Source organism: Chenopodium quinoa, unplaced genomic scaffold, assembly GCF_001683475.1.
Source record: "Chenopodium quinoa cultivar QQ74 unplaced genomic scaffold, ASM168347v1, whole genome shotgun sequence".
Lineage (NCBI taxonomy): Eukaryota > Viridiplantae > Streptophyta > Magnoliopsida > Caryophyllales > Amaranthaceae > Chenopodium > Chenopodium quinoa.
In genome coordinates, this window is record NW_018743389.1 from 722,684 (window position 1) to 735,535 (window position 12,852).

General features: G+C 34.8%; 2 protein-coding genes across 3 annotated transcripts; both read right to left on the reverse strand.

Annotated features, from left to right (window-relative positions):
- Positions 1 to 986: 986 nt before the first annotated feature.
- LOC110738377 (hydroxyproline O-arabinosyltransferase 3-like) lies at positions 987 to 7,535 on the reverse strand. 2 transcript variants are annotated; one of them, XM_021918757.1, is made up of 9 exons: positions 7,158 to 7,535; positions 6,110 to 6,766; positions 3,885 to 3,952; positions 3,612 to 3,813; positions 3,319 to 3,416; positions 3,156 to 3,225; positions 2,939 to 3,010; positions 2,621 to 2,734; positions 987 to 1,585 (listed from the first exon to the last, which is right to left on the reverse strand). In XM_021918757.1, exons 2-9 carry the CDS (start codon positions 6,527 to 6,529, stop codon positions 1,439 to 1,441), a joined length of 1,191 nt encoding a protein of 396 aa, XP_021774449.1. In that variant the 5' UTR covers positions 6,530 to 6,766; positions 7,158 to 7,535; the 3' UTR covers positions 987 to 1,438. The 2 variants fall into 2 exon arrangements, with proteins under 2 accessions (XP_021774449.1, XP_021774450.1); XM_021918758.1 differs by having other exon boundaries at positions 987 to 1,613; positions 7,158 to 7,532.
- A 366-nt stretch (positions 7,536 to 7,901) lies between these two features.
- On the reverse strand, positions 7,902 to 12,762 carry LOC110738378 (NADPH:quinone oxidoreductase). Its single transcript, XM_021918759.1, has 3 exons — positions 12,562 to 12,762; positions 12,279 to 12,470; positions 7,902 to 8,448 (listed from the first exon to the last, which is right to left on the reverse strand). The coding sequence occupies exons 1-3, from the start codon at positions 12,659 to 12,661 to the stop codon at positions 8,144 to 8,146; spliced, it is 597 nt and encodes a 198-aa protein (XP_021774451.1). The 5' UTR covers positions 12,662 to 12,762; the 3' UTR covers positions 7,902 to 8,143.
- Positions 12,763 to 12,852: the final 90 nt, after the last annotated feature.

Consider the following 12,852-nt stretch of genomic DNA (forward strand, 5'->3'; position numbering starts at 1 on the left):
AGGGCGGATGTGAATTATATCCTAGAAGCTGACTCAGCATGCTTCACAACAACTAATGCCACATTAGCTAGGTGGTTAGGATATTTTGTTTTAATGCTCAAAGTAGTTAGTTGAGCTGTAATAAAAGCAGAGCTATATAAGCTCATCTTCTTTAATTATTTAATGAATTCATTTTTGCCAAACACTTTTTCTCTCTCTAAAAACAGTTATTCTTCTTCCTTTAGCTTGAAAACGAAGCTTACACAAATATATCAATGAAGATAATTATTTCTGTTTCTTTCTTTGATTTCTGATTCTATCTGATAAGTGATAACATAGGGTGTAGTAAATGGGCGGCTAGATAAAGGTAGAGATGGCCACTAGGGTGAGTCGGGTGGGCTTGGGTTCGGTCTGATGGGTCAGGGTGAGTCTTGTCATGGGTCATTAAAGTTTGTTACTTCTTATTTAGTAAACTCAAATGATAAATTATTTTGGGCTGTTATAAGTTTATATTTGGGCTTTAGTAACTCTCTATACTTACAGACCACAATACATAAGTCAGTATATCATGAATTTATGATAAATCATCTTTTGGATCACCACCTTCTTGGACCACGTCCCACTCCTTTTAGTCTTGGGATCACCACTTTCTTGTATTTGCTGTTTATCACCAAATCTATCAAATTTACATCATCATCTACCCTTTCGCTCCATGGCATCATCAATAGTATCTACATCTAAAAGTACTAACTCCGTTTCTTATTATTTGCAACAAAAGAAATTTTTAAAATCTCACATATGAAATAATACCCCTTTGTTGCAAATAATAACGGAAGTTATTTATGTTTCATAAGATACAGATACCCAATATGCTAATCTAACCATTGGAGGGCACAACTATTCTATACAATTCTTAACATAACCAATGTACGGAGAATGTACGGATTACAAAGTACCGTGGAGCATTACACATGCCATAACCGCCAAAAATGAAAACGAAAATGAACTACTGCACAACCTTCATCACATAAATTTGCAACTTGTCAGAATCTTTCATGAATGTTTGTGTTCAGTACTATCAATAGTTCTGTAGTTCACAATTTCTATTACAGCAGTAGTAGTGGAAAACTACAAAATATCACTCTTTTAAGCCTATTTTGTGTTACAAGCAAAATTGCTCAGCTAAGTAAGGAAAAAATAATCAAATAACTAAACTAAAGTTAGCTCCCCACACAACCCCCTCCCCCCTTCCCGTTCACTCAAATAATAATGAATAAAAAGGAAAGTACAGTTTGAATGTTTAGTATTGCTGCAGGCTTGCAGCAGCAGAATATGGTCACGTTAGAGATTCGGCTCCAAATTTGAACTCATCAACTGGTAATCTCGGCACATTCTTACATTGCCTGGCGTGCGTAGCATTGTTGTGCTTGAGATTACAAGCTGTCAAGGTCGATGATAATTATATATCTGAGAATCTAAGGTCTGTGTTCAATCTGTTCATCAATAAAATTGTTGCTCCATGGGTGCAATAGAACTCTAGGAAGTCATTTCGACACTCAGATACCATGTGTCGACTTTTTATCCCAGTTCGGAATGTTGGCAGTAGCTTCATTCACCATAGAAACAAGGGTGACCTGTCAATTAATACGTAGTATATAAAGTGCCTAAAATTAGAGAAATGCATTATCATAGATATCAGTATTGCACTTTGATGTTTGAAATCATCAACTAGTTACAAGAGACTTATGCTTTTTGAGTGCAAACCATAAGATTTCCTTTTCAAAACTCAGCTGATCTAACTATATATACAATATATATACTACCAAACCACATGTTTGATTGGAGAACAAAAGATGTAAGATACAAATGCTGACAAAAATACTTAGTACAGAAAATCCAATGTGACTAGATTGCATCAGTCCAAGAGAACAGAAGACAACAAGATGGACACAGGACATGCCATCTCTAAATTAGCTATTGTGTCCCTAATACGAAGTATAATATTGTTTCGCCCAATTAATCAGCATAAATAGTAAATGCTACAACCAAATTATCAAGAGTAGAAAAATTGGGAATTAAGAAGCCAGATATCTACAATTTACCTGTATTTTGACCAATTCCCTGACAGCCCCTCACCCCCCCCCCCCCCAACCACCACAAAAATATAATACGAAGTTAAAAATTTAAAAATAGAAAAGACAGGAGGATAAAATACTAAGTAAATCAGAGCAACGTAGCAATTACACAACATTTGATGGAGAGGATGAACTCAGACACCATTAAAAAATGTCTCAATGAGAATGACACATTTCCACAAATTATAGTTCACCTCTAGCATCTAAGCTCAATGCTTCAACTGCTGCCCCTTGGAATCAGTAATATCTGATCATGTCCTTATATAAATTTTTAATTTTGGATAACTCTATATGGACTGAAACACTTGACTCAGTTTGAAATTGAAGCTTTCTGACCACTTCAAATCTTTTACCAGCAGCTAAGCCTTGATGGTTATGATCAAGTTATATAGCCATATCATCAAGTACAAGACATTTACAATACTATAAGACTAAAACCAAGAAGCACAATCCAACCCAAACTGAAAACACAAGACATTCTCCAGAAAAAGAAAAGTTTAACTTACCACACTTTCAGGAACTCCTGGAGGGGGCATGGGTAGGTTTTTAGGCGGTGGTCCACGCAAGTATGACCTTTTATCAAATCTCCACTCACCAATTTTTCCATATGTAAGCTCGCCCTAACATGGAGAGCATGAAGCAATTATTGTCTAAAGTTTGGCAATCATAATGCAGCCAGCAGAAGGCTAAATTTTAAGTCAAAAAAGTACAATAATATTTTCTTCAAGAATGAATTAACAGCCATGGGAAAGGAAAACAGGGTTTACAGGTTAAGACATGAAAATCAATACAAATAATCTGGGGTAATAAAAAGAGTAAACTACCTTCATGTTGTAGTCACATCCATAAGTATAGTGAAGAATATACTTGTCTTTAGTCGATAGATCCCATGGAGGCTGAAAGAATATATGCATATTGCATATTAGAGAGTTTTAGCAGAAACAAATTTCATCACGAATGATGTTGAAAGAAAGAAAAAAAGAGGAAGGGGAGCCAAGGCGGGGAAGTAATGATGAGATATTTTCCAACAAAATGACATACCTGGAGCATAAAGTCTTTTTGGAGGATATGCTTCACCCCATGTAGTGCAGATGCAATAGCGTATGCATACCTGTGCACAAAATAGAAATTTTTAGTCAGAACTGATTAAAACAAAGATAGTCAGGAACAAAAAATAATTCTGTTGTAGAGAGAAGCATCTTACATTTCTAGCACCCATCCAAAAGTTTTATCAGTCTCCGGATCTTCTTTCATCTTCAAAGAAACATTCATCCATGTAGGTGCAATCTTCGCTAGTATCTCCTGGATAAACCATTCAACATACATGTTTAATTTTCTTCAAAAATAAAAAAACTAGAAACACAAAACTTACGAAGAACACAAGAAAGGAAAACTAGAATATTCTAGATTCATATTAATGGCTTTTTTCATAAGTAATGGATAAACACATAGTTAGGTGTTAGGTCTATTACAAAATACATTTAAAGCAAACCCTACCTTTTTAATTATTACAGGAGAATTTCCGATAGGATCAACATTTGTGACAGGGCCATTTTCCAATGGATAAAACTTCCTTACAATCTTTTCATGGTCAGCAGGCTTAATGTAGAAAAAGGGGAAGGCAGCTGGAAGTCCTCCAAGTGCTAAATTAGGCAAAGGCCTCAAAAATATATGATCAGGCTCAGCCATCAATACATACCTGCAAGGTAGAATACTTTGTGCTCAATATAATGTATTATAAATTCAAATAACTGGAGGATCAGAACTTACTCCTCTTTAATCGGAGCCTTTACTAGCCACTGAACAAAAGCCCACGGTCTGTTCAGCACAATATAACCCTGAAAAGGATGTGCAGAGATGTATTAGATTAACTCACTTTATATGCAGGAAAAGAGGGGGGGGGGGGGGGGCGAATGAATAAAGCTAACCATTAACACATCAAATTCGACAAATAGTGACCTCAAAAGTTCAAGATGTTTATGCAGCCTTTGAAGTGGAAAAGTATAGTAAATTTCACTAATCAAATACAGCTTCCAAAACAGCTATTCAGACTCTGGATATTGGCTATATTTAAAATTGAAGATTGAGACGGAGTATTTCCTTGGTTCCAAACAGTTCCTTGAATCCATACACGAGAAAGCAAAAAATTTTGTCCACTTTCCTAAACAGCGCATTAAGCAACTTCTTAAGAGCAAGAGTGAAACTGGACCATGTAACAAACAAGAAACTGGAAAATGAACTCTTGTATACATTTAACTACAGGTAAAAGTCTCTTACAACAAAAGCATTAATAAGCTGAAAATTGACCCTCTCTTCTCTATACACCCTCCTCCCTTCTCCTCCCTCCTTTATCCCCCCCCCCCACCCCACCCCACAAATAAATATATATCCATATATATAAAAAGACAACCATTTCTCATTCAAAAAATTTCATCTTGATGCAGGAACACACAAATTAAGTACCAGGCACAGTACAGGTCACAGTATTGAACTAGAATCATTGCTAGTTTTAAAAAGCTGAAGTGTGAATTGACGTAGCACTCAAAGCGTCAAGGCTTTTAAGCTCTTAGAGCAGAAGTAAGCTTCCTCATTCAACTTGGTGTGAAAAAAAAATGTTATTCAAGAATAGTGTGAACCAAAATAATTTATTTTCTTCTGTTAAGAGTTTGGAGTATAAAAGGGTATATGACGTATTATTTTTATGAAACTTATAATTGGATTGTAAAATGAAAAAACTAGAAGTTTCTCTCATAATTCTGAACCTTCTAAATTTTCTCTGATTTTCACTTGCTCAAGCTCGTACAACTGTCCAAATTAAATACTTTTATATCATTTAATCTCAATGTTTGCTCATTCAAGTTAAATCCTTACTCATCATTTAATCATCTATAAACCTAGATCTCATTTGTATAGCCTTTAAAATCCAAACAATAGCCTATAAAACTAACAAAGTACAATCTTTGAATACAGCCTGTTTCTCATCCTCCAACACATCACAGCCATTATAGGGATTTCCTTCAGGTAATCAGAGAAAAAACTATCATAAGTGTAAATATCTGTAGTGAAGAAACCTTTAAATGAAAAATTGATAAGCATCAAAATTCAATTGTAGATAAATGCATGTCACAAATTCTCTGCTCCTCCCTTTAAGCAATCAAGCTCATAATTATGCAATTCAAGGTTCTGTATTAAGTCAAAAAAAAAAAAAAAAAAAAAAAAAAGGCTTGATTAATAAAAATATATACATCCTTTGGCCAGCGACAACATAATGCAGACATAGGAGCATATATGACTAATTGATGAGATCACTCAAGGAAAATTTGATTTTCCACACTATATCATGGCAAAAAAAAAAAAAAAGAAAAAAACATAGAGAACAGTCACAAGTCACAACACAGACCAAAAATTAACTACCTCAGTACAGTGAAAAGAACTGCAATAAATTCACACCAAGGCAAGACCAAAAAGAATTGCCATACAATACATAATAGCAACCAAATTACAAACTGATTACAAAAGCGTCATTAGCAGAATTAGACTCTCCTAGTGTACAAAGTTCCTGGAAACAAAAAGTTGGAAATCTCTGAGTCCTTTCACAAAAAGGGAGGGAAAAAAATTTAGTTCAAAAATTCTAACATTTACAGTTAATTCATTTTTTTTTTTTTTTTGAATGGTACAGTTAATTCATTTGTGATCTTCATTCACATTCTCTCCTCCAGAATTTAAAATATCCTATCATGTTCTCTGACAGTGAAACTGTATAATCTTTACCAATATAATAACAGCATCATTTTGGGAAAAAGCTTACAAGTAACCAAAAGATGTGCAAAAGAAGCAAATTTGCTTTAAGGAAGGAAGAAGCAAAGAATTACAGAACCAACTAGCCAAGACATAAATGATACAGAGTATACTACAAAAGTTAGTTTAGACACCACCTAGTGGAAATTAGTAACAAGAGAACAAAAGCAAAAAGAAAGTACAAGACAAACACTAACCCGATCCAAACCAGCAGGAAGAGGATCAACGACGAAAGTTGGGATCTCATCCATCAACTCATCAGATCTTCCAGAATGCAGAATTCTGGTAAATCCTCCGAAATCAGATCCAGACAACTCCTTCTGCTTCTTATACCAGTAGTACATAATTCGACATTGCCATTTACTATAAGGCGCATCCGTTGCAGTCAAAGCTACATGAAAAGGTTCTCTACCTCCTTTAGGTCTCTTCAAATGCTCGGGAATTTCAGTTATAGGGTCAATTAACATATCATTTCCTTGTTCATTCCGAACCCACGAACTTAATCTTCTATTATGGATCACCATAGTAATTAAATTATATGTTGCAAAGAAAAATCCAAGAGCCAAAAGAATCAACAATAATGGCGAAGCTCGTCCCATGTTCTTCCTCTCAATCATAATCAATTAACACACAAAGTCCTATTTCCAACAACCTCAAACACTCAAAAGTCAAACAACCCACTTCATCATTCACCTTATTCAACCAATTTAACCCAAATTGAACAAAAACAGCACATTCCTCAATGATCCCACTTCAGGCTATAATTCGACCGCGAAATTAACAATAAACTTAATATTACACAACACTAAAACAATTACACTATACCCACTTCAATTCAAGCTACAATAATCCATCTGCATCAAAAATACATCACCAAAACACATTATGAAACAAAATTCAGATTATGGGTACATTACAATTCAAAACCAAACAAAATAAATAGACCAATTCAATCAAAAATTCAAAATTTGACTGAACCCCATATAAGAATTAAAAGTCTAAAAAAACAACAAATTGATGAAATTAAATTAAATTAAAGAAATAATCAATGAAAGGGATTGGAGTTGAAAAATGTAATGTAAGAAATAAAAATAAAATTAATGACAGAGAAACAAGAATAAGTAGTAGTAACTGTACTATGAAACAATAAAAAGATAAGATCAAATGATCTAAATAAGTGCATGAAAACGTACAAGTGAAGTAATTAAAAAAATGGAAGAAAGTGCGTTACATGTAATCACTGACCTGGATGTGCAACGGCAAATGAGAGAGAGAAAGAGATCCGAATGTGGATTATTCGGATCAGGGTATTATGAGAAAGATGGAGAAAATTGTGGGAAAGTTTTGATTTTTATAAGGAAGTTGCAGTTTTATGATTATGATTATGATGATTCTAGTTTAAAGAGTGCAAGTTTCTCTCTTTTTCAGACAATGAACAAGTCTTTTATTTTATATGTATTATATTTTTTTTCAAATTTAATTTTGGAAGATTGTGTTGGAAGAAGTGTTTTTGCTTTGATTTATTGAGGGGTTCGGTAGAGGGGCAATTAATCAAGTCAACTCTTTACCTTCCTGTTTTGGAAGTATTCTGATCATTAATAAACTTATCCTTTTTACAAATACAATAGGGTACAAAGTATTTATATAGTCTAATATTCATAAAAAGTAATGTTACACTTATCAAATGCGACCATTTGCACAAAGAAAAAAAAATCAAATGCGGTCATTTCCATTTTTTAATTGTTATAACACTTAAAAAAAAAAAAAAGAGGAGTATATATTAATCTTATTATCATTATGAATAAAAAAAAAAAATGTGAGACATACGTATGTGACAATTGATTTTATTAGTGTTTGATTATAAAAGTCGTTAATTAATTTAAAAAATCTTTGTATTATTCTTACATGCATGTAATCTAAGCTAGCTTACCTCTACATATTCTAAAATTGTATGTATGTTTAAAAAGATTAACCTATACATTCAAAAACTATACACAAGCATAATTATGCTTCTGGGAGTAGAAAACAATTATTAATACAAAGTATTATGAGTATTATCTAATCTAGAACTACTAAAAGGAAAAACTAGATAGGCGTAGGCACTCATAAGTGCATCAAATAATTAGTTTCATTCTCATATTAAAACATATCATCAGTTCATCACAATACCTTTCAAATGAATTCAGTCATATACAAGTACTTTATATGAATAGATATATTGCAATTGATGTTCAGCATTTGCCTTTGAACCGTAATGTGAATGCTTGCAGTGCTAAAAGAACTTCCTTTATCCTTTTTTCAGCATCTGCATCAATTAAGTTACCCTCACTGTCAAACTTGGCAGGAGATTGGAATGCATTCAAGAAAAATTCTGGCTTGTTGATGAAATGAAGATCAAGATAAACTCCAATTTGCCGTAGATGATACTGGGCTCGGCCCCCACCAAAGCCTCCTCCGGTACTTATGATTGCAGCAGCCTTATCCGCCCAAACATTTGGTGGCCTAGATGCCCAATCTATTGCATTCTTCAAAGGAGCTGACAACATAATACAGCAAAAATTCAGCATCAACCAAGAGTCCAAGAGAAAATTGGAGTGACATTAGGACAGAGCTGGCCAAAAGACCCAAAACCAGGATTCAAAGATTATCGATTAATTCCAAGTAATTAGCAGTAGAGCAGGGAGAAATTCAGCAAGATGATGATAGCCTGCCAGTTGATTAGAGCTTGGCCATTTATTCTTTTTATGTTCTGGAATCTGGAGGTGTTGGAGAGGGAAGGGGAGCGGGATTAGATACTTTAATCCCTTCCCTTTGTCCCTTGTGAAAAAATATTCATAGATGGGATACTGGGATGGATAAAAGATGTGGGTAGTTCATGTAGTTGACATAATTATGCATAGAGAAGGTTGGAAAGTGTAATCCACTAAATAATGATGACAAAACAAGAATCTCACCCAGAAGGAATATTTGAGTCAAGGATGGAACTTAGAGCAAGATGCCTCTATATACAAAAAGCTATGACTTTGTTTTGGGAAGTTTTACGGCATCAGTTGGGCATCTATCACAGGACAAAAGAAGTATGAATTTATTACTTAAAAGCTCTACAGATATTAATTTGTTCAACCATGAAAGAACTGGCATGGAAGTTAATTATATGCTTATTAACACTAGCAAATAAAGTTTCAACAACTCTGCCAAAAGGGCAAAAAAACTAGAAACTTCTATAGTGTGGTGGAGTGCTTGGTCAGATACCACAGTACATGTACCATTTGTATGAAGAAATAAACTTAGAGGTCATGTACATGTACCATTTGTATGAAGAAATCCTATTTCAAATCAAACACCAATGGAGCAATCAACCACCAATGTCACGGAATTCCACCACCCACTTTTGTCAATGGCCTAGAATCAATTGTACTGGTGGTGTTACAGTCACCGGAATCTCCCTCAATAGCCAATAAATCGAAGGTACAATCCCATCGTCCATTTGTGATCTCAAGAATCTCACTCTCCTTGATCTTGGAAATAATAATATACAAGGTAACTTCCCCACAATTCTAAACAATTGCACCAAGCTTCTAACTTCAGACCTTTCCCTAATCTTGGTTGGAAAATTGCCAGTTAACATAGATGAGCTTCCTCCAATTCGCCAACACCTTGACCTTACTGCTAACAGCTTCACTGGTGACATCCCATCTTCATTAGATCAACTTAAAGGGTTGATCACCTTATATTTGAATTCTAATTTGTTAAATGGCACATTCCCTTCTGAATTGGGACTCTCGGAAAATCTTGAGGAATTACATTTAGCTAGCAACGCTTTTACCCCAAACAACTTGCAGAAAGAATTTTCCAGTACCTAAAATCATGTTACATGACCAAGATGCCCAAAGAATTTAGCCATTCTTTAATGCTTAGTATAAAAGGCTATTCCAAATGTATCCTAGGCTGTCTAAGACCTCTAACTGGTAAAGCAATTACCCATCTGCAGAAATAAGGGTGTTCAATTTTGCAATTTGCAGAGCAGAGCAAAAGACAATTGGATCATATACAGGACACAAATAAGCTCTTTATCATGGTGACACCTACTGACCTACATAAGTTCAGGTACTCCATCCTCTATTACATACAGGGTACATTTTTTTGGAAACACCAAATGACGAGGCATAATTAATCAATGATGTACTACTACTCATTTTTACTTTCCCAAGTCACTATAGTACTGAGTATTTTTTTTTTATTTTGAAAGAAGTCACAATATTATAGTCACATTTTACGTATTCTAGTGTATTATTATTTAAAAGATGAAATCTTATACGGAGTAATAAAGTACTTGCTGACCAAGAAAAGCAAGAGAACTAGAGCTCACACGTTGTAGCACAAATATTTAAAAATCCTAAATATCAGATTACTGTGTTGTCAAAGCATAAGCCGCCGACAAGTTAACATGCATTTCATTTTGTTAAAAGAATCAGTAGTGGAGTGTTGAATTCTAACTCAAATATCTCGATCCAAACTTATACTCCGTACTTCACTAGATAATATATTCATAATCTTATGGCATCACTAATAATCCCCAAACTTTTTGCACTTACTGAATGGACAACTTAACAAACTTGACCACTATCAAGAATAATCAAAGTTTAGATTTCTAATTATTGGACTATTATCTTAACCCATTGGCTGTTGTCGCTTGAAATGGTAAACTGGACTAAATAAAGGATTCGGGAAATTAAAACAGCAAAGCGAAAGTGACACGTATAATCCAAAATCATTGGGAGAAAGTAAGCATCAGTGCGTCACAATAGACCTTGCCACCAGCTGATTAAATAATGCTGATATTCCTAAACCAATTGGAAAAAAAAAAAAAAAAACCTTAAAAGACCAGGCAACTTTATGCACTTGTATTGGTATTATTGATACAAAAAAAAAAAAAAAAAAAAAAAAAAAAAGCATTACAAATTACATTAATTGATCACCAATCAACTAAAGAAATTCCAAAGCAACACTGCATTAGACTAGACCTGGCAATCCTGACCCAGACCTGATGACCCGACCCGAATGACCCGACCCATGACCCGAAATCGACCCGAAAATAGTGATATGAAACCCGAAATCTACCCGACCCGACCCATACCCGACCCGAAGTGGAATTGAACCAACCTTGACCCCGAAACAACCCGACCCGAAATGACCCGACCCGAAGTTGACCCGAGACCCGAAGTGACCCGAACTTGACCCAACCTGATACCCAAAGTGAGCCGACCTTTAACTTGAATTAATTGACTCAAATAGACTCGAAACCTAAAGTGACCCGAACTAAGATTACCTTATACCTGAAATGACCATAATCTATTAAAGCTAACGATTTGACCTCATCAAACCGAAATAGAAAATAACATTAATAAAATCCCTCTTAGTTTCAAGAGATCCTGAAATTGATACTCAATCTAAACACCAAAAAAGGTCAATAAAGTCTAACAATTACTATATTCCAAAAAAAAAGTAGCCTTAATAAATATAGTGAGTTTCTCGTCAATAAATAAATAAATATATATACAGAGTTGAATTTAACCCAATACATCGACCCGAATATGACCCGACTCGAAGTTGACCGGAAATTTGCACCCGAAAATTGACCCGACCCGAAGTGTTGACCCGATACCCGACCCGACCCGATCATCAGTCAACCCGAAACCCGAAATGACCCAACCCGACTTGACCCAATAACTTTTTGACCCGAACTTGACCCGACCCGACCCATACCTGACCCGAAATGATCCATTTGCCAGGTCTACAATTTTTTTTTTTTTTTGAAGCATGCCAGGTCTACATTAGACCATAACTAGAATATACAATTTCATTCCCAAAAGCATGTTTTATGAAACTAACCAAAAAAAAAAAAAATCAAATTCACATAAAAATAACAATCATTTTGGAAAACAATTATGTGCAATTCAGGCAATAGTATAGACACGATCACACGATTCGATCCTAGATCTTGGATTCTAGTACCACCTTCCCAGACTTTTAACAAAGGTCATTGACATTACCATCTAATAAAATTTGATGCAATACAAATTTCTCCAACAGTAGCATAAGTTTTTCTTTTATTTCGAAATGCAAGTAAAATAAAATTGTCCCACACTTGCAATTTAGCAAAAAAAAAAATTAAAAACAAAATATTAACATATATTCTTACAAATTAACAAACCGAAATTTTGCCAAACAATCTACACTACTACAGGATAATCAAGCACCAATTAATGATATAACACAAAAGAAAAAAAAAATGGTAAAATTGCAATAATTATCAAAACGAATTTAAAAAAAAAAAAAAAAAAAAAGAGAGAAAAGATATCATACGAGAGACAGAGTAATTATACTCAGGAGAAGCGAAGAGAACACAATCAGCTTCGAGAATTTTCTGGCGAAATGCATCAACGACGGGAGGATAAGTACCGTCGACCTCGAGATCAGTGTTAATCATCGGCAATGGCGAAATATCGATGTGATTGATTTTCATTGTTTGTATTGATTCTGAACTTATCTTCATTGCTGAATTCATTCAAAATTGAAAATAATTTAACAGCATTAGAATTTGTGGGTTTTAGAATTTGACTGAGGAGGAGAGAGAAAGAGAGAGTACCTGCTCGGAGGAGGCCTCTGTTGTAGGAAGCTTTACGAAGGGACCCGCAAATGGCGGCGACATTGATTACTGGTTTCACTGCTGCTGCTGCCGCCTCCATTTTTATGAGATTATCAAAAATTTGTTTGTTTGCTTTAGTAGTGGAGACTGGAGAGATTAGTTAGGCACTTGGACCGACGCCCTATGTAATCTGGACATCTGGTATACATATACTCTGTCGGCTGTATCACCGTATGAATACTAGGGATGTTAATGGGGCGAGACGGGGCGAATTTTGGCCTTCCCAACCCC

Coding starts and splice junctions, on each gene's coding strand:
- LOC110738377 (XM_021918757.1), bottom strand. CDS start 6,529: ATGATTGAGAGGAAGAACATGGGACGAGCTTCGCCATTATTGTTGATT. Junction 3,226..3,318: donor TTTGGATGGGTGCTAGAAAT/GTAAGATGCTTC, acceptor TTTTGTGCACAG/GTATGCATACGCTATTGCAT. Junction 2,735..2,938: donor GATGTGACTACAACATGAAG/GTAGTTTACTCT, acceptor TCTCCATGTTAG/GGCGAGCTTACATATGGAAA.
- LOC110738378 (XM_021918759.1), bottom strand. CDS start 12,661: ATGGAGGCGGCAGCAGCAGCAGTGAAACCAGTAATCAATGTCGCCGCC. Junction 12,471..12,561: donor CAGAGGCCTCCTCCGAGCAG/GTACTCTCTCTT, acceptor GAATGAATTCAG/CAATGAAGATAAGTTCAGAA. Junction 8,449..12,278: donor GTATAATTACTCTGTCTCTC/GTATGATATCTT, acceptor TTATGTTGTCAG/CTCCTTTGAAGAATGCAATA.